This window comes from Anolis carolinensis, chromosome 6 (genome assembly GCF_035594765.1).
Source record: "Anolis carolinensis isolate JA03-04 chromosome 6, rAnoCar3.1.pri, whole genome shotgun sequence".
In the NCBI taxonomy this organism is placed as follows: domain Eukaryota; kingdom Metazoa; phylum Chordata; class Lepidosauria; order Squamata; family Dactyloidae; genus Anolis; species Anolis carolinensis.
Genome location: NC_085846.1, coordinates 97,307,244 through 97,333,936, shown reverse-complemented (window position 1 = coordinate 97,333,936; position 26,693 = coordinate 97,307,244). Strand labels below are relative to the sequence as shown.

Below are 26,693 nucleotides of genomic sequence, written 5' to 3'. Positions count from 1 at the left end.
AATACAATTAGAGATGATTTTTCAAAAGCTAATAAATGATGTTCTTTTTTCTTCACATCAGCACTTAACATCTTTTTATACAAAGTGGGTCTTAACCCCTTAGAAAGTAACAGTATCTTGGCAGGAAACAGAGCAGGAAAGAGAAGAGACTGTCCTTCAAATGGGGTTTCATTATCTTAGTGAGCAATGCAAGCAAGCATGCCATTTAAATGATAAACAAACATGAGCTTCATTCCTTAAGTGCTCTTTGTACAATAACCATCCATCCATCCTTTATTGTATTTTAATTTTAAAAAACTTTGTACAATAATTTGTACAGATTGTTTTATCTCTATGCTGAGTTTTGCCATTTTCAATTAGGCTGTGCTAAATGTTTGTCTATTGTAATATTTCAATGTGGTGAGACTTATTTCTAAGTAAATATGAATAGGGTCACATAGGCTGGAAACAAAGATAGAGCAGGGAGAAATATTTTTCTCACATCTTCCTAATATTAATCTTTCTTACAGGCATTGTTTCCCCTACCTACTGCTGCTTCTTCACCTTCCTGCCTCCAAAGTGTTTTAATGGAATCTCAGCTGGATGGATCTCCAGCTGTTCTCATGCTACAAGGTCAGCTCTGCCTCCTTCTCATACTATTTGTGAAATTTCTGAAAGGCAAATCATTTGCCATGTTGCCATAAAATTTGATTACCAAAAAAGCCACACAATGGCACAGTTATAATTTTCCAAAAAATTTCAACCAATCTTTTGTTTCTATCTAGCATATCATGTCCACTTTCTGCAAGGTGATTCCAGAAAATCACTAACCCAGTGACCATTTATAATGCAATTGCTCTATTTAGTTTGCCGTGCAGCTAACATTCTTGTCCAGGCCATACATCGATGTCAAACTCAAAGACCTGGTGACAATATAATGAGTTTTTGACACTTTCTTTATGTGTGAATGAAACCATATCTTCAATAGAATGAGAATTTGGAAAAATACTTTTCGTGGATTACAGTTCTTCTCATGTTTGCACCATTCTTGACCATCCATGCCCCATTACATACAACAAGTAGTATTTGTGTAGTACAGTGGTTCTCAACCTGTGGGTCCCAGAAGTCCCAGCCAGTTTACCAGCTGTTAGGATTTCTGGGAGTTGAAGGCCAAAATATCTGGGGACCCACAGGTTGAGAACCACTGTACTACACAAATACTACTACTTGGCACTTCCCAATGTTGCTGACTTGAAAACGTCAGAGAAAATAGGCTTGCTCCTGTTTCTAAATAAAGCCATACACAGCTTTGCAGATTGAACTCTGAAGCTCCAGTGTGGTATTTATACTTTTACCTCTGTGCCAGACTTCCAAATAATGGTTAAAATAATTTGGAGAATTTATAGTATGCCCTTCATACAAATAATGAAAAACCCCTAGGCAATTTACATAGCACTATTTATTATGACATATATTTCATCTTTGAAATACATTATCAATCTGGCTTTGTTTTATTTGGTTGGAGCTTTCATGTACTGTAGTTGTTTTTAGCTTACAGCTACTGCATAAAAGCAGCATCCAAATAAAAGAGATCAATAAAAGTTAGAAAGCTTGGGGAAAGCTCAACAAAAGCTACAAAAGTTATAAAGCTCAAGAAAGCCCAGTAAAATAAAATGAAATCTGGGGCTGAAAAGAGATCAAAATGGGTGTTGGATGAAGAATCTCTAGTGAATTATTCTGAATCAGGTGAGGAGTGGCACCATTGAGAAGGTACTGGGTTTGGGATTTTATAATCCTTATGAAAACCAGAAAGAAAAAGCACATTAAGACAGAAGACAGAAAGCCGACATCCCTTAAAAGTATGTTGGTTTTTTGTTTTTTGTTTTTTAAAAAGAAAGGGTTACCTGATGTTTAGTGTGGGATTACCATACATCCTCCTTTTCAGGGTATGTTCCTCTTTCCAGTGTTAAAATATCTATCCAGATGGATTCCTAAAATATATGGAGTGTGGAGGCAGGGAGAAGGTGACACTATTATACAATGTGTTTTTATGAGCTCCGATGTCTTTGATTTTTCTCCTTTGATCCTGCCATGATTGTTTGGTCTTTTACTTGACTTAATGCACTTCAGTCTGGTGTAACATTGATTCCTATTTTGGGGATTTATTACTGGTCATTCTGCTAGCAACTCTTCTAGATTGAAAACAGAAATTAAGAGAGCTACCGGCTTTTTGGGAGTGCAACACTTTACTGTTTTAAATTTGCTTTTTCTCTCCTGTGACAATTGGCGATTGTTTTTAAAAGGTTCATGTTTCACTATCTGTAAACAGATCAATTGTTGGCATTACTATACATTGTTAAATACGCAAGTAAAATTGTAGTTATTTAAACATTTGAGTATTTCTAGTCATCATTTTCTGTGTGCCTTCAAGTTGCCTATGTGGTAATCCCATGAATTTCATAGCATTTTCTTAGGCAAGAGATACTCAGAGCTGGTTTTGCCAGTTAATTTTCCTGAAGCCTAGCCTACAACACCTGGTATTTGTTGGTGGTATTAATCAAGGCTGACCCCTGCTTTGCTTCCAAGGTCAGATGAGCTCTGGTGACTTTAGACTATTTAGGCAATAGCATTTATCAGCAGACATAGCAGGGATATTCAAATTGAGGTGTCGATTGCAATTGTGGGGGGGGGGGAGGTTGAAGTGATTAATTGGTAATTAGATCTTTTTTGGTATTCAAAATATTGTAACTCTACCTAAAGGAAAGCAGAGTAGGTGCCATGCAAATCTGCCAAGGAAGGGAGTTCTACAGGCGTGGTATCACATTCTGAATTGTCTCCCTGGCCATGGCCTGCCATGCTAACAACTTCATCAGGCACAGTCTTCTATGCATCGTATTCCCATTTCTCTATGCTGCCAAAATGGACTCCCACAGAGTGTTGTTGAAGGCTTTCATAGCTGGAATCACAGGGTTGTTGTGTGTTTTCCGGGATGTATGGCCATGTTCCAGAAGCATTCTCTCCTGACGTTTCACCCACATCTATGGCAGGCATCCTCAGAAGTATATATCTCACATTCTCTGAAGAGAGAATGCTTCTGGAACATGGCCATACAGCCCAGAAAACACACAACAACCCTAACTCCCACAGAGTCAATCACATGATGCAGGGCAACTTCCAGCGGGACTCCATGGCACTCCATTTTGGCAGCGTGGAGAAATGGAGCCCATAGCCCTTGGAACAGTCAGGTGTTACCTGTCTCTTAATGGCACAAAGCGAAGAAATGCAGGAGAAAGAAGGATCTGAAGGGGGAAAGGATGTGGGATGGCGGAAGATGGACCTGGACAAGAGGGAACAGAGTAAGACGGTTCCCTTCACTGACCCATGCTTTCCCCCTGCCTGTCTGATGAATTTTTTAAAGTAAAAACTGGCAGAAATGGAAAAACTCCACAAGTCCTCCTGCCTCCGCGCCCTCCAGCATGTCATCCACTCACAAGTCCTCACTTTGGTTTTGACTTTAGGGCCCAATCCCTATTGCTATATTTAATCTCCAGCACATTAACATGACATGTTCCTCTGATATAATATTTTTCCTCTATTTGCTAATGGTTATGGAATTAATTTCACTTGCTTACAATTGGGGAATTATCCTGTAATATTAAATGTAAGTGCCCCTTTGTGCTCTTCAAATGCAAAGATTTGCTTCAGAAGGAAGAATTGCTGACTGTTTGGCTTTATCACTGATTCCTGTTTAAGGAAAAAGAGGCCAAGATAAAGTCTGTTGAATTCAATACAAATATATCTGTATGGGAGTTGTCATGTCATTTGTTAATGTTTGAAGGTCCAAGATCTTGAGCAGACTGCAGGTCCTGTGTCCTGTCATTATTTCAATTCCGAGAAACCACAAATGGTGGACTGAAAATACTGCAATCAGTGTTAGGTTTCATATATGTTGAATCATACTACTCAATCATTTGCTTCAGCTGAGAACTACGGATACTGGGAATAGTATGAGTATCACGTTAGGTTGCTATCCAGAGGATACTTGAACTTGACTGTAAATTTTTGAAAAATATATATTGATAAGCTTTAATTTGGGGCACATTGAAACAACATTTTAAAAAAACAGCTACAAAGTATTCAACAGAACCTGCACCCCACCTGCACAAACATATGGCTAACATATTGTTGGTGTGTGTATACATGCACACAGATAGATAGATACACACAATATGATTACAAATTGCACATCCATTATCTAGTAATCCAGAATCCCAAATACTTTAAAATCGAACATTGGTTTTGAGATAATGATACCTTTGCTTTCTGAAGAACCAGTGTACACAAATGTTTCATGCACAAAATTATGACAAATATTGTATAAAATTACCTTCATGCTATGTTTATAAGGTGTCTATGAAATATAAATGAATTTAGTTTCTAGACCTCTGTCCCATCTCAAAGACCCCTCATTACGTACATATATGTGTGTACAGATACCACAAATTCTGAAAAAATCCAATGTCCAAAAAGACTTCTGATTCCAAGCATTTTGGATACAACATACTCAACCTGTATTAATGTGATTCTGTCTGGCCTATCATAATTTATCTTTGCTAGAAGGCACACTATACTAAAGCCACAGCAGGTTTCCTATGATAAACAATGATTTTCTGCATGGCTCTATTTTTTGTGTTATTCTACTGAATCAATGACAGTAATAATGGTATAAACCTTTTATTTTAAAATTGTGGCTTCCTTTAGGTGAGTAAAGAGAAAGCCAAGGAACTTTTTGCATCGTGAATAGAGCCTGACAAAATCTAGCAAACCAAAGGCACTGGTCAAACTGGAAAGTGATTATGTATGAGTGTGCAATAAGAAGTGTGGTTGTGGTGTGTGGTTTTAGGATTTCCTAAAAAGCGAATGAAGCCCCCACCCTCAGCCTTTCAAAGCTCCAAAGATGGCTCCTTATGGCCAGTAGAGATATGAACATAAAATCTGATAATATAATTTGTTGTTGTTCCCTGTTGAGTTGGTTTTTACTTGTTGTTGCTATTAATTTCAGTTATTGATGACCCTATGAATGAGAGATCTACAAGTCATCCTGCCATTAACAGTCCTTGCAGACTCAGGGACATGGTTTCCTTGATTGTGTCTATATATCTGGACGACTTCTTTTTCTACTGCCTTACTGTCTTTTTGAGTGAATCATGTCTTCTCATGATATCACTCAAGTACATCCGTCCTAGCTCAGTCATCTTCTAGGGAGAGTTCAGACTTGATTTGCTTTAGGACTTCTTTGATTTTTTTTAGCAGTCCACAATATCTATAGAACTCTTTTCCAGCACAACATTTTAAATGAGTTTAATTTCCTATCAGCTTTCTTCACTGTGCAATTGCACTTAAAGGTTTTGTTTAGATTCTGGCAGAAGTTGACCATAGAGATTCTTAGAGAGAACATTTTAATCAAATCTGTGAATAATAAAATCTGCAAAAGTCAAACCTGTAAATGCGGAGGGCTGACTGTATATGCATTTCAGTAGCAAGGTTTTTATTCTCAGTACCTTGGCTGTATTTTATTATTAAGGGAGGTATCTCGAAAACACATACATTCTGGGATATTGCTTTCTCCCTTTGCCCAAGAACAATCCTAGAACTCGTTTCTCTGACAGTTCTGCAGCAGGAATACCATGACAAATTGCAATTTAGGAGTAATTTCAGCAATGTAAAATGTTGCTGAGGAAAGTAATCTATTTGACTGAGGGAGTGCCAATTTTCTTTTGTTGTGGAACAGCTCTCTTTGCAACCTCGAAGTAATTAGATGCACCTCAGAAAAGCAACAATAGCATCCAAGAACTGCGTTTACACCACAAATATATCAAATGGGTTCTGCATTAAACTAGCAAATGAGGCATTTTATGTAGAATATTGAAAAGAGATGGCTGTTCTGCCTTTTTTCCCCTAATGGAGCACAAAATAGCAGGATGAACTGAACTTTACAAGTTAGCAAGCCAGAATTTTCAAGGAAGCTGTACTGGAAATGTGATTTCCTGAAATGCTTCCATGCTGCCTCCCTGACCTTATTGGTGAAGCATTAGGAAACTGAATAGTAAACATGGGCTGTAAACCTACTGAAGTAAACATTCATTTTTATCTAGAAGTTAATTGAGTCTTTAATTTACATTGTCCAGATTTTGTTTTGTTTTTAAGGTTTTAGGGTTGGAAGAGACTTCCATTGGAGGTTCTGGAGAGCCATTATCAATCAGAACAAACATTGCAAGTTTAGATAGACTTGATTCTTAAGTTCACATAAAGTTCAATAAAACTTTGTTTAAGTCACCTACACATAGCTTGACCTGGTGACTCTACTTTCTCACAAATTGAGTCCTGGAAGAGAACCTCCAGTATGACAAAGCCTGTTTCAGCAGTCCTTGTGCCAGAGAGAATTCTGCCTAGGTATAGTGAAATATGGAATGAAGCAATGCTGACCCTTTCTAAAAGAAAGTGCCAAGGATGTTATCTCCACTACTGCTAGCATGAGGAAAGCTCAAAGACTTCATCATGTTCCTATCTTTTTTCAGGTTTTCTTGGTTTTTCTTTCAAAGACATTGCATTAAGATCCTCAAAGAGTCTAATAAGACCAAAAGGGTGACTAGATCACCAAAGTAAGAGCTCTGCTCTTGTCACCAACCTAAGTGGAATGAGGGGTGGGGGATGACTGGCTGCCCTGATTTCTTTCCTTCCTTCTCTCCTCCTCCTCCTTAGTTAAAAGTTTTTATTAAGTGAATTAGTGGCATACAGAATATGAGAAAGAAAAACATCTAAAGATTTCTAAGATAACTCGTCTTGCCCCCAGGTAGAATTTCAACACATCCATGAAAGCTGTCAAAATAATGCCTGATTCACAATTTGCCTACTGTGAAATTTGGGTATCATATTATTACAACCTAAATTCAATTTTTGGGAATGAGGATCCTTCCACATGTGCATTTGCACATTTGAGAGGTCATTTGCAGTTCAAAATGCATTGTAAATGTTTTAGAACATAATGCATGTGGAGTGGATATTTTGTGAATACTAGGTGTCCAATGTGAATTTAAATGGAGCTCTAAAGGAAAAGAAATAAATGAATGTATTTATTAGAAAGAAATGAATGAAGAAAGAACACATGAAAAGTTCCATAGTCAGGATATAGACTGATGCCTCCATTCTTCCTTAAATTATCCTTATTTTTCTTTGAAAACTCTGCCATCCCTGGCTGTTTGATAAGCAGCATGGTAGGTGGCCAACAACTTGGGTTCACAGTTTCAAACACACTATACTTTCTAAGAGGAAAGAAGAAGTTTTCTCCCAACTGAAAATCTTTTGGTTATCTGCCAACATTTCTTTCTAGCGTTTCAAAGGCAGAAAAAGAAAGTAAAACATGTATGTCTGGGAAACAGTATGCCATTCAGCCAAAACTCCTGGGGCCTGCGTATTGGGCTGTACAATAGAAATATGTCCTGAAGTATGACAGATGGATCTCCAAATGTAGCATCTGGCAGGTAGCAATGCAAGCTCATTTTCTAGCTTCTTGATTGCTTTGCTTACCTAAGGGATGAGAGACACTGTCATGCCCATCAAAAGAAATGGCTGCCTGAAAGAATGAATACTGCCTGCATTCCTTTGATTTCTAAGTACAATCTTTAAGAATTATAGAATAAGGAGGAACCATAGTTCAGCAGCACCAAGCATGTGCTTTGCTGAGTGTTGCACAAATTCACGCTGGTATTCACAAATCAGGTCACAAATTACAAAGCATAATTACAGAATACTAGGAGAGGAAAAGGTTGTTTTTCCTCATTGTCTCCCACGGTTTTACCCATACACCTTCTTACACTGCTGCCTTCCAATTTATGACAACCCTAAGGATAATCTATCACAGGAACAGGGAAGAATTTGTCCAAGAAAGTTTCATATACAGTTCCCAGTGAGTTAAAAGTCTGAATAGCATCCAGTCTAAGATGGAATCAAACATAAATGATTGTGGGAGCTAATGCAAGTGTTCTACCACAGACAACACTGAAAGATTTTGTTTCTGATGCCAAGCTGAATGGGTACTTCTTTGTTCCTAACAAATACTAAATAGTACCCTTAATAAACAATCCCACCTTTGTAACATAACATTTACCTGATCCTGACAGTCAGAAACATCAGGCTGTATAAAGATAAATATTTCAGCTATGACAAAACTCTATGGTATGCTGAATAGCAAGGCCTTCCCTGTTCACTGATCAATGAAATGAGTTTCCTAGCATAGTAGTCCTATTTGAACATAGATGCTTCTTAGTTAATTCAGGTGCTCCTTATTTGTGGAGAAAAATGCATTCTCTCAAAGAAACTTAAATCAAAACTCAGATGGAAAAGATGAAAAGGCTAAAAGGTCCAGCTCAGGTGAAGGTGTCGATGAGCAATTCAGGTGGCAAACCAATCAAATCTAAAAATAAGCCACAGCTTTTCACTTGACAGATGGTAGGGCAACTTTATCTTGCCATGGTTCACTAAAACTTATATTTTTGCAGGGAAAATGACACCATGGATGTACAAAATACAGACTTAAATGGCTTAAAACTCTGGGAGTCTTCAATTCCAGTGTAGATCCCAAGTCTATAGACTTTGCCTCTTCACATCTGTTCAGCAGGGCGAGTTCCAGTACATCCATTTCTCGGGCAACTCTCATCCCTCTTCAGACATATCCAAGTTGTTGCATTTCTTTAGAAAACCAGGCAACTGATTTCAAGAGGTAAGTTTAAAATATATGGTCAGAGACAAGTCTGTGGCGATTTAATACTGTCACTAAGACTGATGATCAAATTGTAGACAATAACTCGGGGCAGGGAATGTTAAAAGGTAAGAGAAAGAGTTCTAAATTGAAAAAGTTCAAGCATCACCAATCTACAGCTGAGGAAAGGGTTTTCTTCTGTGTTGACCTCACTAGTGGGACTAAGCCCTCAGTGTGAAAAGTCTGTGAAGAATGGTAGAACTATTTATTTATTATGTTGGGAGGTACAGAAATGAATGTGTTTTCAGAAATCTGGAAGCTCTTTACTGTGAAACTGCAAAATTTTACGGTAACAATGCCATGAAATGACGAACTTCCACAAGAATTACTCAAATCTCAAAATTATAAAGTTCTTCTGGTTAAAAGGGGGAAGTCATGGTTAAAATGAGGGGCAATGCATAAGTTGGGAGGAATGCTCTACAAGATGGTGTGCTAAGCAGGAAGCATAATCAGGATTCTGAAAGTGCTTTCATGAGATCTGTGCAATATGAAGAGGGTTATTCAAGCATTTTCCTGCCTTCTATGAGGTTTACAATGCCAGAACAGGCTTTTTAAACATTGTTCAGTAATGTCCTACGTCTGCTTGCAAACAATGATAAAGCATATAGTTTGCATGTAAAACACTCTAGATTTAATAATCACAAGATGCATGTTAGGGCTGCCAACATCTTTGATGAATTTCTCATCTCAAGAAACAAACAAAAGCATTTACAAAGTGAGGAGGAAGACCGAGTGAATTGGGGCATAGGATATGACAATTTTGTAAGTTTCTCCAACACAGGTTTCAAAGATGCTTGCAAACATTTAAATAAAAGTGCAACTAAAAGCCATTAATACAAACTTTTAAAAATAGTGTCATCCTTGAGCTACAAGGTGGGTTTTTAACTCCCCACCCCCAACCATGACCTCAGCATGCCACTGATAGATGTTTTGAAAGACAAGTCAATTAATATTCTGCAGAATTATTTTTCCAAAGCCCTTCTGGGTGACTTCTCCCAGGCGGCAGAATTTTCTCCCATAGGAGGCTGCCTGGTTTTCTCTCTGTTCTCCTTTCACTAGCAGGTAAAAGACCTTTTAACTTAAACAGGCATTTGATGACTAATTGGTCACACAAAATTGCTTTTAGTAGGGATGTGTATATTGCTTTTTTGCTGAGAAATTAATATCAATTATGTTAGCAAAAAGATGGATTCTTTTTATTGCAGCACATTTCAGTTTCACTGAGTTAATTTTGAACATATCAGCAAGGATAGCTAAAAAGCTTCCATACTTCCAGTCAGATTTTTTGTATACACACACAGACATCGCTGCTTTGAAGCAGTTGATTTGCATGGCAATATCACAAATTGCATTTGAAGCTGTCATCAGTTTCAAAAGTGATCTGCCAAACACCACTGGAGAGCTGCTAGGGAAAAACAAATCGAAATCCCTATTGGGCATAAATTTGGCACTAGCTGTAAACAGTTCTATGGGCTACTGTGATTGATGTTCTGAGCTAGCCTCAAGTCATTTAAGGCTTTGTAGCTTTGTAGGTCAACACTAGCCTTGAATTGAGTTCAGAAACAAATTGTAAGCCAGTGCACTTCTTGCAGGACTGTAGCTATGTGGTCTCTAAAATGCGCACCTGACACCCGTCTGTCTGCTTCATTTTGCATTAGCTGCAGCTTTGAACACATGGACAGCCCCACATAAACTATATTACAGTAGTCTAATTGTGAGGTAACTAAAGCATGAAACACTGGCTCCAGATGTCTTTCTCGAGAAAGGGTAGAGCTAGCATGCCAACCAAATCTGGGCAAAGATATTCCTGGTCATTGTAGCAACTGGCTTTTCAGGAGAAGCAATGGGTCCAAGAGCACCCTTAAGCTATGGACCTGATCTTTAATATGGAGAGCAACCTATCCACAACAGGCTATGATCTCAATACCAGGTTGGTTTTTCTACTGACCTGCAGCACTTTTGTCTTGTCTGGATAAAGCCTCTCTTTTCACCTGCATCCAGTCCTTTACTGCAGCCAATATTACCATAGCTTCCTTGGCACCAGAGGTAAGGAAGATATACAGCTGGGTACTACTAGAATAGTGATGCCACCTAATTCCAAATCTACAGATAACCAACAGTTTCATGTAAATGTTATCATTTGTTACCAGCCACATCTGCTAACCACAATATGTATCCCTGTGGAACCCCACAAGGTAATGATTAAAAGGCTGAACAATAGCTGCCTCCTATGGGAACATTCAGCCAAGAAAGACCAGAAGTGCTGCAAGAAAATGCCTCCATGTCCTATACTAGTCAAAATGAACCAGAAACATCTCATGGCTATCAAATGCCAGTGAAAGATCGAGGAGGACAACCATGGATGTACTTCCTCACCCAACTCCTTGTGTATTGCATGCACCAAGATGACCAGGCCTGTACTCTTAATTTATCCTAGCAAGAAAGAGGCCAGATGTTCCTATATGGTGTTGTGGTGCACAAAATTCGGGACTTGATATCTAAACTTTATTTTCTGAGACAGCTAATGTTATGTTAATAATAATAACAACAACAATAACCATTTTATTTCTTACCCACCTCTCCTCATGATTCAAGGCAAGTTACAATATTGCTAAAAACACTAATGTTAGAAAAGTGTTCATGAGAGCTGGCTTTAGTAATACTAATATGACAATGTACATTGTAATGTAGCAATTTCCAGGGTCCTTCTTGTATTTGAATGCTAGAAGAGAACCACTCGAATTGCAAGTTCATGAGCTCTCTACTGAAGGTCCATGGAGAGTTTCCAGGAAAGAAAGAAATTGTTGTACATAATGGGCACAAATACAGTATCAGTCCCTGGAATATTAGAAAAACCACCAGTCTCCCATAGCAAATACTCTGAGCTATATCCTGCAAAAGATGCCTACAGACATTATTTAAAGCTTTCTTGTGAATGAAAGGACCAAAAAAAAGAACAGTAAAAAGCAGTCTTCTCCCCCAACCCCAAAGCTAGAACCAGTGGTTATAATCAACAAAGACCTTACTTTTTAAGAGTTCACAGCATCCTAGCAATATAGTAGAAATTGAAAAAGTGGAGTGCAGAGTGAAAATTTTAAATCTCTCAGACTTCTTAACAGTGAAATTGGCCAGTTTCTAAATCATTATAAGAAGGAAAGACCTGAAGGGTTCATTTCCCTCTGTGAAGAACAGGCACCTTTTTCACTTTTAAAACTGTTCCTGTCCACCCATTTTTTCCATTATCAAAAAATTTAAAAACACATTAGTGACCCTTACACAAAAGCAATTGAATTATGTGTGCACTGGAAATATTTATTATTCTAGGTCACTAAAGTTTTGAATGAATGTTTAAAATGTAGTTTAAGAAAAACATCAAATTGTCTTTCGATAATTTACTACAATGACACTATAATGTTCCATTTCCCATTCTCAGAAAATGCTACCCAGATAATGAAAAAACTTTCATTAATTTCCCAAATGATTTTCTATTATGACAGTTTACTCATTACGACTGGTTTGTTTCTATTATTACAGATTCCTGTTTACCTCTTGCTTCAGTTACTGTCTTATATTAATTCTTATCATGTTACTTAGGACCACATCAAAAAGGCCCATGGATTCGCTCCGCATAAGGTTCTCGGCAGGGGACCTGGAGAAGCTGCTGCTCCATGCCCCGTATCACCTGCCTTACCTTGCCCCTCATCCCATGGGGGAAAGCGTCACCGCCTGGCTTCCCCCCATTGCTGGAAAGGCAATTACATACTGCCATTAATACTAATCTAGAACTACTAGGCTGCTGCATGTATGTTCTTTCCCCTTTTCACACATAATTGTTGGTGTAAAATAAGAATTACAGATTCAACTGCTTTGTTGTAATTAACCTGATTATCCCCTTTTTGACAACAGATGATATCTTACTCATGGCCTGTATTGTTTTCCTGAACTCTGCCATTTGTGCTATGCTAGAAATGCTGTAACTGCAATATTATGTGCCCAGCGGCAACCTCATCAGATGTTATGGCTACAGTGCTAGACCCTAAAACCAGCCTTGTAAACAACAAATGATCTCTGACTACATTCTGTACTGGTCATATAGACCGTAGATAAGAATTGTCTCATATATAATTAGATATTGCTTGTGCACACTTTGTCTGTGTAACTCTGAAGTTCTATAAAATACTGATGCTGGAAATACACTTATTTATTTATTTATTTATTTATTACAATATTTATATCCCGCCCTTCTCACCCAACAGGGGACTCAGGGCGGCTTACAATAAAACGCATATATAAAAATTATACTGTGCAATATAAATCAGTTAAAAATTATTAACTTACATCAGTATTCATAAAACACATAAAATACAGGTAGGCGTGTTCAGTTCAAAAAAAAAACTGGGTCTGTCGATTGAGTTCAGCGTACATAATAATAATTAACGCTGCCAATTATTATTCAAAAGCCTGGCCCCATAACCAAGTTTTAACCTTCCTACGGAAGGATAGGAGGGAGGGAGCCTGCCTGACTTCAATGTGGAGGGCGTTCCATAGGCTTTATCTGTCTCAACCAGAGACATCCAGTAATGGGTGTCCCCATTACCAGGATATTATAGGAACATCCCTTCAGGAAAGGCCGTTTTTTGGGGGGGGGGTGACAAAAATGCATGCCAAAGCATGTTTTAAAAACCTGCTTTGGCGCACATTTCTGTCATGTCTGGAAGCATCCCTAATCTCCAGAGCAGCAAAAAAGTTTGCCCCTTGCTGAATTTTTAAACATAGCTATAATGTCTCCTCTTGGCCTTCTTTTTTCCCAAGCTAAATATACCCAGGGCCCTAAGCCGTTCCTCATAGGGCTTGATTTCAGAACCTTTGATTATGTGGGTTGCCCTTCTCTGGATGGTCCAGCTTGTTAATATCTTCAACCTAAATGTTATTAAATGGCTAGAATCCAAAGAACTGCTTAAACTCACACAAAAAGGGCCCATTGGAATATCTGATTGACCACAACAGTTTTTGACATATAACCTGCAATATTGGGAATATTGCATATTGTAGAATTTGCTTTAATGTTTGCACGCTGAATGAGACCCTAATGAAGGTAATTTGGACATTACAGAAGCCTCTGTGTTGTCAACACCTGGATATAAACAAGTGAAAAGGTTATTTATACCCTGCAGAACACTGGTCCCCTCCTTGCCTTATGTTAGTTGAAAAAAGCAACAGCTGTGATGTCTGATGGCATTTGCTAAGAGGAGACAATGTCCAGGTGATGGATTCAGTTCAATATTAATCCATTAAGCTTTTGGGACTGTGGCTAATGATATGTTCCAGCTAGCTTTATGCTGGCTTTGCAGCAGGCTATGGGACCATCCTTGTTTAGGGCAACCTCAGCTGGTTGTTATGGCTTGTCTCCCCAAAGCCATTACAGTGTTGTTGATTTCAATGTGAACAGAGTTTGTTTGGTTAGTTTTTTGTCATCACGAGGCATGACAGCAATTGTTTTTCCTACTATTGCCAGCTACTGTCTCAGAAGCTGAACCAGCTTCCAGAATCCCCCAATCAGCCTCATCTCCTCACTATGAGTTGCTTCAAACTCACATACAAACATAACTCTTCCAAAGTGTCCTTTGGATTATAGGGCAATTAATGCAAGCATAATAAAATGTATACATCTTATATATGTACTGACCCCTGTTCCTTTTTTAATATTAAAAAGACCTCACAGCAGTTAAAACTTAACCAGAAACATCTCTATCAATCAATGCACAAAACTATAACAAAATCTATCAAAAATCCTATACACCCAGCCAATCTGGCATAGGTTAATGGAAACATAACCATTAGCATTTACTTAGAAGGAAACAGTGAAAGAACAGTGGGTCTTCCAGATCTATAGACTCCAGATCTGCTCATTCAATTGGCAGTGGATTATCACACCCTGTGTATGCATTCACATCATTGCTCCTTAATCACACGGGGGCATGATCATGCACATTTTCCCTTCTGCATGGGGTCCTAGAAGCAAACCCCCCATGGATACTGCAAGTCTACAGTATTAGACCAATGGCAAATATGGTATTCACTACCAATGGTAGTGAATAGGACTAGCTTCAGGACTGAAGTTAATATGAAAGGATGATTACCTTTGTTCTGACATACTTCTGTAAACTTTTCTCTACTGTTTCTGCACTTTCTACAGTCTAAAAAATAGACACTACAAAAAGAACAGGAAGAAGATGGAAGTTACTGTGAAAACTGACTTTCCTAGAATACAAATTACTTTTAAACACATATAAATTAGTGTAGTATTTTAATAATATGTGAACTTGTAGACCACTCACTTAATTGTAAAAGAAACATATTGAGTAATGGAAAGGCACAATGTTCCCACCACATATAGGAAAAAGATCCTCTACATCTCATGTGTCATCCAATCTGCCCCTTTGTATACATTTGTGCATGTTCATTCATGTTATATTTTTATACCTTTAACTGAACAGGGGAGAAAAAAGCTTGCTTGTTGTCTTTTGAAATTCCCAAGTAGGTGGGAAAGCTGAATAAAAGACAACCATCTTTAAAACTAATCCAGCAATAGCTGATATTTTACCACTGAGATGAAGCGAACTTTACTTCTGCCAATCAACATGGGGTCTAACATTGGGCAGGGTACCTGATGGTTTGAGACTTCAGAGGAAGAACCTTGATGGACTATTTCCAAACACAGCTCACACAACTTCCAGTAAAGTTAGCAATTAAATGTATATATATTGCAGCTCACTAATGAGCACCAGCTGTTTGATCAACGGGAATGGACAGGAAGCTGAGAAGATGATAAAGGTTATTGTAATAACCAAAACAAACAAAGAAGTACAGAGCTGTTCTCAAAGTGACAGTGTGATTCTTTAGAGCTCATAGAGCAATTTAAATCTTTCCGTTCTTTTAATGTAGAGAAAGAATAATATCTACACTGCTGGAAGAGATCCTAGAGGTGCCAGGATTTTAGGGATGGAACGTGCCTTTGAGTTTGGAACGTGCCTTTGAGTAAAGGAGGCCTTGTAATCTAACCTCTTGTTTATTTGGTTCCAGTCTCCTTTGAGCATGGTTTGCCCTTCCATTCTGCATCCATCTGCTTCCTTCCCAATCATATTCAGACATTCTAAGTCACAACTCTGAAAAAATGTACCTTGGAAATGTGGGAGGATTACAGAGGGTGGATTAAGGCCCCACCTTAAGAAAGGATGGTCATTTGCACATTGGCAACAAATGGAGGAGTAAACAGAACACAAATTTACCTAACATTTCCATATGTTATTCTATATCTGTAGGAACCAGCTGCTGTAATTTTAATAAAAAAATTAATTCTACATCACAACACAGTGCGGAAGTCTTTGACAAAATGATCTGAGTGGTAATTATATTGTGGGTGGCAGGTTGTCTGTGTCTGTGTATGTGTAGTTCTTTGTAATGTGTATTGTGGATGTATTATAATTTTAAAATAAAATGTATTTAAAAAAATAAAATAAAACTGGAACACTGCCTATTTTCAAAAATTAAATCTGGATGGGCACATTCAAGGTTCCTGATGCTATCTCAACTTTTCAGGAGAAGTTAATGGAAACTGGACACCCTTTTAAATAGGGAACCCTAATCCAAATGGTGTGAGACTATGATCAATTTGATGAGAAGACATATCTGTTTTGTCATTTTAAAATCCCAAGAAAATGTCTAGACCAGTGCTACATTAAACAAATACAGTTAGGAGTGGGTAATCTCCTCGTGAGCCTCAGAGACTCTCATGTACTCCTGTCCTTGTTCTTTAAAACCCCAAATTTCCTCATCCCATCTGAGAGCCTTGGAGGACAACCCTGAGATGTTCTTTTCCACCCAAAACACTTTTAAGCACAGTAGAGATACCTGAATCAAGGTATACATCCAATATTGAACTTGTGTCTTTAGGGTGAGTATAACCCCATCTCAAATCGACCAATTCCTTTTCGACTGATTCACCACCTCATTATACAGGGCTTAAACCGGTGGCATATGTTGGTTAAGCTCTAGGTCATCCACATCTAACGATGCAGATGAACTTCTGGCAGGGCTTCCTGGATGTTTTAGAGTGGAGCCGCCACATGCCGCCACTGCAGTAGCACAGGAGGCTTCCCGTGTTGCCATAAGAAGCAATAGGGGGAAGCCGCATGGTCGATGCTTCCCCCCATGGGATCAGCTTCCTCAGAAGTTGGATGATGTGAGGCAGGGGGCGGTGGGTTCTCTACGCTCCCCTGACGGGGGTCACCAGATTTGCCATGATGCATGGCAATTCTGGCGGCCATGTGATGAGGTCATTAGAGCATCTCTGTCATTGTTTTGATTTGTTTGCTTTCATCAGTAACCTTACTGCTGACAAACATGATTTTGAACTGAAACAACATTCTTGGACTGAGGTGGAAAACAAAGGGAGGGGTAGAATTTATCCAAGGTGCTGGCCTTTATCCTTGAAATGAGGAACAGATTTACCACTTCGCCATTAGCAAAGCCACAAGCCCCCACTGACACTGAACTTCCTTAAGACTCTCTGGGAACTATGACTAAAGAGGATATCCCTACTGAACACTCCCTCCAAGTTTCCACCCTCATTTTTTAGAAAGGCTCACATCAGGCCATAAAACTTTTCTTAGCAGGCACCATTATCCTCAGTCAGAAGGAAAGTTTCTAAACCTTCGTCCTGTGAAATTTTATGAACTTCCTTGCTAAATTATCTTATAATCCAAGCCACAAATTTATTGATTTTATGTATTCATCATTTCTGTGTGTATATTCCTATCCAGTGTCTGTCCATTGAACAGCTGCCCTTCTAGGGTACTTGCCAAGATAGAACAGCAGTGTTTGCATTTTAACAAAAACTGTATAAACACAAATACAGTAATGCTAGATTTTCCACTGGTTTTATTATTATTTTTTAATTTCAGTGATACCCTTCTGACCAACCTGCCTGGAATCCTGCCTGAATCATATTTTCATCCATATGGGTTAGTAGGGGTAACATGTCATTTTTGAAAGATGAGGATGGTAGAACACTGGCTATGAGAAAATGCACAAGTGGAAAAAGCGCAGGTGCTGTTTTTATATATTCATTCTACATTGGCTGCTGAACATTTTCTTGTGACAGATGCCATCATTTCAAAACCTGCATGCTTACATATTGTTTTCAACCAACAAGGGACCAAAAACAAAGCTAACATTTTGCTAACACTGAAAGTATTTAAAAAAAAACTCTGACAGTTGCTTGTCATTTGAAAAGAAAACGTTGCTTGCATAGAGAAGGCAAAACAAAAAAAGAAGCAGAGAGGGAAAAATCTCTTAATGAATTGTTTTGGAACAACATGCAATTTTATTTTAGCATACAGGTTGAGACATTGGGTCTAGAGCTTTGAAAACGATGCTAATTTGAGCTTGTTTTGGTTTAACCCTATTAAAGTGTTCCAAAAGCTGAGGCAAAAAATACGTTTTTAAAAAATGTAAAAAGAAACTATAGCATGCCATTGTAGGTTCTGCATCACAATGTACTCTTGAACATCATGGATGTAATGCTCATCATTTGTAGTACCTTGTAGCTTTATCTAAGCATTTGAAACCCATACAGCTGTTAAAATGGTACTAAGTGCCTTCACATAAGGAATGTGAAGAATATTCCCCAGATAGCTATTTCTCCCCAACATTGTATTTTTCAACATGTCAAAAATCCATGTGGAAACATCACCTCCTGTTTGACAGTGATATAATGACCCCTTTATTTTCCACCCTGCCCTGCAATTTGTGTAAGATGTCACTCTTCTCCATTTGTGAAGCAAGGTCTACTTATAGAGAAAGCACAGACTGGCAGCATGGCTGCTCAAAAAGATGCAAGCAACTCATCAAAGCTTTCTTCTTTTTGAAGAGAACAGAACTGTGGCCAAAACAAAATCATTTTGCTTAATTTGCACAAAAACATTCTTACAGTTTTGCAAGTGAAGAAACAAGAAAAGACACACATCAATGCTAGAAGAAATCCCTTTGGAAGTAAAGACTAGGGACAGAAATAATATTTGAAGATATTCAGAAATATTTAAGAAATGTGTTTTTTAAGTGCTGAGATAAATGTGATGAATCTGGACTAATATTTGCCATTTGGGAAATTTTGAGCAAAATTTGTACACATTTGGCACTGAAAATAGGATTTCTTTTTTTCAGATACTAGTCCTATACAGAAATGTTATGGTCTCTGTGGAAAAAGATGGATCTTGGGCAGGAAAAGCTGTTTTCAATGCAAAACAACTGTGAGTAAATTCTGCACTAAATAGGTCCTGAATAGGCTTAATAAAAACTGTGAATTTTGACAACTTTTATTTTTGCAACAAGAAGAAAATTGCTAAAATTTATCATTCCATCCTATAATAAAAAATAAAGAAGTGTGCAGCTTGTTTCCAAAAGAAGCCAAATTAAAAAAAAATAAAAATAAGTTATAGGTGACAGCACATTCTTGGCTAGTAAAGGTAAAGGTTTCTCCTTGACATTAAGTCTAGTCGAATCCAACTCTGAGGGGTGGTACTCATCTCCATTTCTGAGCCAAAGAGCTGGCATTGTCCATAGACGCCTCCAAGGTCATGTGGCCGGTATGACTGCATGGAGCACCATTACCTTCCCATCAGAGCGGTATTTATTGATCTACCCACATTTGCATGTTTTACATCTGCTAGGATGACAGAAGCTGGGGCTAACAACAGGAACTCAACCCGCTTCCCAGATTCGAACCAACTAAAAGTAGAATATTATGTACAGATCAAAACTATCTAAATGTATCAAATTGCTTTGGTACATAGCTTGGAAAATGGTATTTTATAGCAAAAGAATGCATATACTCTGCAGGTTTTTTTCAATTCTTATAAAATTATTTAGATGGATTTGGTACCTTTTGGAAACAAGCTCCACAATTACATTTCTGCTATTTTTCATATCACCCAAGATCTTCAGTTTATCCCAATCACAAAGAGAACCCTTTAAAAAAAAAAGAAACCGTGTTGCTTGTTTATGTGTAACTTCATGTACAACATGTTTAAAAAAATCTATTGGCTGCTGCTCAATTTCACTTTTTGTAAAAAGCAAATAAGCAAACCTTGTTATTTAAAATTTACATGGATCTTTAAACACTTGCAGTAGCTAATACAACCAGCAGATACCATATAACCTTCTGCATGGAAAATAGGTACTTACTGAGTTATAAATCCTTCTCAAATGTTTATTATGTAGCAAAAAATGCAGATCATATGTGAACCACCTTATGTAGTGAATCATCTCACACACACTCTTCATTTCCATGCAAAGCAAAAAAAAAACCCAGCTCCTTAGAAATGTAGCAAGTCCAAGAAATTCAGATGATGGAAATATGGCAGCAATTTTTAAAAAGAGTACCCCGGTGACGAAGTGTGTTAAAGCACTGAGCTGCTGAACTTGCAGACCGAAAGGTCACAGGTTCAAATCCCGGAAGCGGCATGAGTAACCGCTGTTAGCACCAGCTCCTGCCAACCTAGCAGTTCGAAAACATGCAAATGTGAGTAGATCAATAGGTACCGCTCCGGCGGGAAGGTAACGGCGCTCCATGCAGTCATGACCTTGGAGGAGTCTACGGAAAATGCTGGCTCTTCGGCTTAGAAATGGAGATGTGCACCAACCCCCAGAGTCAGACATGACTGGACTTAACGTCAGGGGAAACCTTTACCTTTTTTACCCAAATGCCAGTCCTATGAAACTGTCTTAAGAAATCTGTTGTCGGAGGCTTTCATGGCCGGAATCACAGGGTTGTTGTGTATTTTCTGGGCTGTATGGCCATGTTCCAGAAGTATTCTCTCTTAACGTTTCACCCACATCTATGGCAGGCATCCTCAGAGGCTGTGAGGTATACCTCACAACCTTTGAGGATGCCTGCCAGACATGTGGGCGAAGCGTCAGGAGAGAATACTTCTGGAACATGGCCATACAGTCGGAAAATACACAACAACTCTGTCTTAAGAAACATGTGTTTGTGACAAGTAACTGCTCCACTAAAAACCCTCTGCTGGAGAAATCACTTTGACAAAGAATTATCAAGTAATTATTGGAAGATGCAGTGGAACAAAACAATTACCTTAATGAGAACCTGGATACGTCCTGTTGCTTTTGAAGACATATAATACCAAAAACTCAGAGTACAAGCGGCACTAGACTCTATCCATCTGGCACTCTTCAGATGTGCCTTTTCGCCTCTTACGCCTGTGGATGTGGCCTCAAGATACAAGAACTGACCTACAATAAAAAATGAAATGCCATTTGAAAAATTCCTTAAATAAAATGAAGAACAAAAAAGAAAAACAGATGGAGGAAGGACAGAATTACCAATATGGTGCGTGGTTCACCACCCATCATGATCTTCCCCCAGCTGGTACCCTTCAGAAGTTTTGAAATACGGTTCCTATTGCCAGATAGCTAATGTTCACGATAATAGGAGCTGGCAGCTAATGCATCTGGGGGGTACTAATCTGGGGAAGGCCACTTTTATCACAAAGCAAATTATGAAATATAGGATGTCTTCTCCACAGAGATTTTGACAGCACAACTGAAGGTGATTTAAGAAACCAAACGATTGCTTATCTGTCAGGGTAGCAATCCCCCAAAAAAACACAATGCAAAAGGAAAGTGCCTGGGGTTGGTCCTGTTAGTCATAATGTCCTTGTAAGTGTTCTTTCTGGCAGAGAGGGGGAGAAACAAGTTCCTTGCAGTTGTTTTCTCCTGGATGGTCTATGCAAGGCCAGACTCCTCCTTAGAATGATGTTCTTCTTGAGACACAGGAGGAGGAGGCTCATGGTGGTACTTGATCCTTGGCCAAAGGCAGTAGGCTGGAAATCCTATGTTCTAGAAAACTAAACTCCATCCTTCCAATGGTCTTATGTGGAGCCACATGAAAAATAACTTATTGTACTGTCAATATCCCAGACAGTATAGAAATCACTAAGAAGAACCTGCCACAATTCACAGTTCTTTAAAGTCTCACTTCATCCCTGAACAAGCCATACATCACAGACTGCATCTACACCAGTGGTTCTCAACCTGGGGTCCCCAGATGTTTTTGGCCTTCAACTCCCAGAAATACTAACAGCTGGTAAACTGGCTAGGATTTCTGGGAGTTGTAGGCCAAAAACATTTGGGGATCCCAGGTTGAGAACCACTGATCTACACTATAGCATGAATGCAGTTTGACATCACTTTATCTGTCACTGGAGCTGTCATTTGCCTGGTCTTTGGCCATCTCTGCCAAAATGCGCTGATGCCTCACCAAACTACAACTCGCAGGATTCCATAGCTTTGAGTCATGGCAATTAATATGGTATCAAACTACATTAATTTTACTATGTAGATGCACCCATGGGCTCTTCATTGCTGTGAACCATTTAGGAGTCCTTTATCTGGCAAATGCCTTGTGATGTGCAATTTTTGGGGTGTCAGCTTCACTGCTACACGTTTGTCCCAACTAGGGCCCATTTCACATTACACAGTCATAGTGGTATGATCCTATGGGATGCTGGACTATGTACTTTGGTAAGATAACAGACCTTTCTAGCTAAATGCCCCTCTCTAAACTTCAAATCCCAGGATTTAGAAGGATGGAGCTGTGGCAGTCTTTCTCTTTTGTACACATTAAGAACTGATTAGGAACAATAGTAATTTTTCCAGAGAACAGAAAAACCTTGGAGGAAAAATAGAATATGATGAATCAAAACACTTGGTGCAATAGTCAAGAAGTGGAAATATTTTCCTAGCTTTGACCCCACATTTGCCATGATATAGTTTTGAGAATCTTTATCACAAGTCACAGCAGAGTTAAAACCATGAAAATATTCACTTCTTTTGAGCCTCGGTTACCTCATTCACCCAAAGCTAATGCATAATATTACTGCCAGAGAAGGAAGCTGAATTTATCTTTGCTCTGCAAACTGCAATACATTTAATACTGCTTTCCTATATTTATTTTGTTAGAGTAATCTTGGTTAACAAGTAGATTTTTCTTCCTCTTGAAATCTTCCTTAAAAATTAACATGGAAAAGCCAACAGTCTTCTTAACTCTCTTATTTATTCAGAGTTTTTAGAAAAGTTATGAGTACACACATCTTCAAATCATCATTTTAAACTATATTTATTGATTTTAGTTGCTGGTGATTTGATTAACACCATTTTGTTTTAACTTACATTGTGAGCTACCTTGGGCCCATATTGGGAGAAAGGCGGCAGATAAATTAAATAAATGAACAAATATAATTTAATGGTATTATGGAATTACATTGAAATTGTTTATTGAATTGCAGGGGGTTTTTTTAGTTCTGGTTTCATAGTATTATTCAAGGAGACCAGTGGTAAAAAAAACCTCCCCCCACAAACCCAAGGCAAGGAACTGTAGCAGAGCTGTTAAAAGTCGCACTGTAGTATTACGCAAAATCCAATCATAAAACCCAAACTACCAACTTCTGTGCATGCATTTCCTTTTCCACAATGCTTTGAAAAAATGTTTTGTTTGAAAGCAAACCTGTAGTCTTAAAAAGTATCTGTTGCTTCTTCTAGTGGTAGAAAATTAGAAATTAATAGTGTAATACTAGGCACATCTAATCAGAATTATGCACCATTGAGTTTGAATTGTCTCCCACAAATGTGCTGCAGAATCAGCAAAATGATTCAGAGAAAGAAATTATGGGGTTGATTTCATTAAAGGTTGGTCAAATTATTGTTTCATTCTATTATTAAATGATACTTAAGCAACTATATGTATTTATCCCGTATCCAGTCATGTGTGTATTTCCCTTTCTTTTCTTTTTTTTTCTCCCCCTTCTGTTGAATTTTAGATGGTTAAGAGCCATTGGATAGAATATTGCTTTCACATGCACTGTAAGGAACATTGGTACCATCATACATTCAGTAGCTATGCTTTGCTGTAATCTGTGTTCTAAAATATCTTGGGTCTTAGGCTGAGAGAAACTAATAATAAAAATAATAAATATATGACAAAACCGTATTTGTGTAAAAGCTGGTGAACTATGAATATGACTTTTTAAAAATGAATGAATGCTGCCATAACATCTTCAAGGAAAACATCTCATCAGCATCAAGTTCTAGAAGGAAAAGGTCACTTCTAACACTATAGAAATAGTGTGTAATATCACAGCAATGGTAATAATGACATTAAAAACTGGAGAGTTTTCACAAATAACTTGAAATATGATTCACCACCGTATGATGAAAAGAACATCGGCTACGAGAGGAGCGCTTGAGGTGGCAGCTGAAACATTCATTACAAATAAGTTTCTTTGTGATGTAAAATGCACTTTGTATTAATGTTGTCTTGCTTTGCCTCGGGAAACGGCATAACCACAAAAGGCACAGAAGAAATGTTTTTGGACAAATCATTCAGAAATTAATTCTGTGGGAATGTTTGTAAACTGACAAGCAAGTAGACTTTGACTTATGATGATACTGTGAATGAGTTTTTTAAATCAACCTGTCATCAACAGTCTAATTTTGGTCTTGCAAACTCAGGACTGTAACTTTCTCGATTTTAAGTCTATCAGTAAAGTAGCATTCTTTGTTTCCTAGTGCCTTTGGTCTTCCATTATTGACAGCTACCATTAATATCTTTTCTAGTGAGTAATGTCTTCTTATAATATGTCCAAAATACAATGGTCTCCATCTACTCCTCCGCAAAAGCCACAAGTAGCTATTTGGCAAATTTAGTCTGACTCCTCCACAAAAACCTAAATAGGAGTCCTTGCCAGCAGCACTACTGTTACCACCATAGTCCCTTATCTCACACAAGCACACAATCTGACGGCCATGGAGAGGTAATGTCATGGAGAGGTAAGGCCATGATGGGACCATGGGAATAAAGGTACCCACATATAATCTATTATCATGGGCCCTTTTTGGACTAAGGGATCAATATGGCTATTTGGAGGGCCTCAATCTTTGTTCTGATAGCAGCTTATCTGTACAATTTTCATCGACTGAATAATCTGTTTACAGTCTTATAACTGCTTATGGACCAACTCTTGCAAAAGCTGAATTACCCAGTATTGACCCTGCTAAGTAACTCATGTGAAGCTTGCCTCCACACAAGTCATCCTACACCCATACGTGCGATGCTGTGAATGTGTTTAGGCTTTTTGTCCATGCTCGAGAACCAGATTTATCTTTAGAAAATAGCACCTCATAAAGCCAACAATAAAGTAGATAGAGATAGTCCTTTGCAAATCCATGATTTCTGATAATACAATTGAATTAAAAAAGCATTTTCAACATGAAGGATTTAAACAACTATGGAGACTCTATAGAGTTGTAACGGGTCATGATGATAAGATTTGCAAATATTGTTGTTTAAATTCCCAGTGGCAACAAACCTTTTCCGTTTCCAAGTGTGTGGTCCTTAGAAGGTCTGAGACTTTGAGGCGAGCTGGTTCTCATAACCCAATCAAAGTTATCAGCAAGAGAGTTCTTCCAGCCACACATTCCATTTTCAAAAGTGCAAGAGGTGCCGCATTCTCTCTCATCAGTATTATCCCCACAGTCATCTTCAAAATTACAACTTTGTTCTGGTCTGTAACATTTGCCATTGAGGCACTCCAAATAGCCATGTAAGCAAGAGCCTGAGGAGGTAGAAATAAAAGAAATGAAGAGGAGATCTGGACAAAACCTAAACATTACTGGAAGCGTTGCCATTCAGTCCCTTTGACTTTCAGTAAGAGCAAGGTGGGTTTAAAGTATTTTTATTAAAAGAACATCTCTGCCTCTGAAGCACAAACACATTGTCCTTTTACACTGCATGCTTTTGTGAAGAGCCTACGGTAAATACATCCCAATCTTCTTTGAAAAGCACAAATATGACTGCTAAGATCTGTTAGATTCTGGGTGTCCTCAAATGACCATTTGAGGTGGTTCTAAGAGAAATGTCCTTTTTTTGAGGAAATTTCTGTTACCAAGAGAAGTGTAACCTTAATTTCCCCAAATAAGCCAGAGTGACTGACGTGGGCCCCCGCTACACTAACCATTTGATGCACTTTCAAACTGGTATTGTAGAATGTAGCCAGGTGGGGCCATGTGAACTCAAGGATACAATAGGAAATTCAGAAGCCAATTCAGTGATCAACTTGCAAGGACTCAGGGCAAGGAGTGCTGCCAGGCCCAGTTATCAGTGTCAATGGGCATGCTTTTCTAATATATAAACTTTGTTTCACTTTTGATGTAGATTAATTTGCATGGTGTTGGGTATCTGTTTGCTTGTTTTTGTCACAGCCACTCTCTTCTTATATCATTCTAACGTGCCACCGTTTCCTCTTTTTTCTTTCTTTTTTATTAGACCATGTGTTTCAATATGAGCAAATAATTTGTAACTATAGCTACTTGGTTTACAAAGAAGAGTAAGCTGTTTCTTTTCTCTCCTAGACCTTGTGTGCATGGAGTAGACATGGATGTGGCTGTTATTCAGCTGTGAGATCCAGTACTGTTGTAAACATTTCCCAACATCTTCTCAGTATCACATAGCCATAGAGAAAATGGTTCAGCCATTTACCCTGTACTAATACTAAGTGATGCTGTGAGAGGTTACCTTCCTGATCAGCCATTTCTATCCATGCAGCATATGGTTTAGAATAGTTCCTAATGTCATTAGCAAGACTTTTTACTCAGTCAGCTGCCCCTTGGTATACAAATCACTATGGAAAATATCTCCAGAATCTGCAAATTTTGAAAACCACAGAACTATAACAAATGAAAATAAAGATAGTCTTCCAGTTAAATTAAGTGGAGACAGTAGCCCACTAGAAGCATTAAGTAGGAGATGAGCACAAGGGCA

General features: G+C 38.3%; 1 protein-coding gene and 1 long non-coding RNA gene across 3 annotated transcripts in view; one reads left to right on the top strand and one right to left on the bottom strand.

The window, feature by feature from the left end:
- Positions 1–26,693, bottom strand: part of malrd1 (MAM and LDL receptor class A domain containing 1) — a 225,812-nt gene that overhangs the window by 112,186 nt on the left and 86,933 nt on the right. Inside the window, exons 19-20 of the mRNA XM_062984307.1 lie at positions 25,243–25,488; positions 20,952–21,109 (exon numbers count right to left, since the gene is read on the bottom strand). Coding sequence (XP_062840377.1) covers positions 20,952–21,109; positions 25,243–25,488 — 404 coding nt within the window. The remainder of the gene's footprint in view (positions 1–20,951; positions 21,110–25,242; positions 25,489–26,693) is intronic.
- LOC107982974 (uncharacterized) lies at positions 125–25,232 on the top strand. 2 transcript variants are annotated; one of them, XR_010007222.1, is made up of 5 exons: positions 125–612; positions 8,538–8,758; positions 17,761–17,820; positions 19,022–19,107; positions 23,695–25,232. It is a non-coding gene; the product is annotated as an uncharacterized LOC107982974 (long non-coding RNA). The 2 variants fall into 2 exon arrangements; XR_010007223.1 differs by lacking the exons at positions 17,761–17,820; positions 19,022–19,107; positions 23,695–25,232 and adding an exon at positions 12,392–12,987.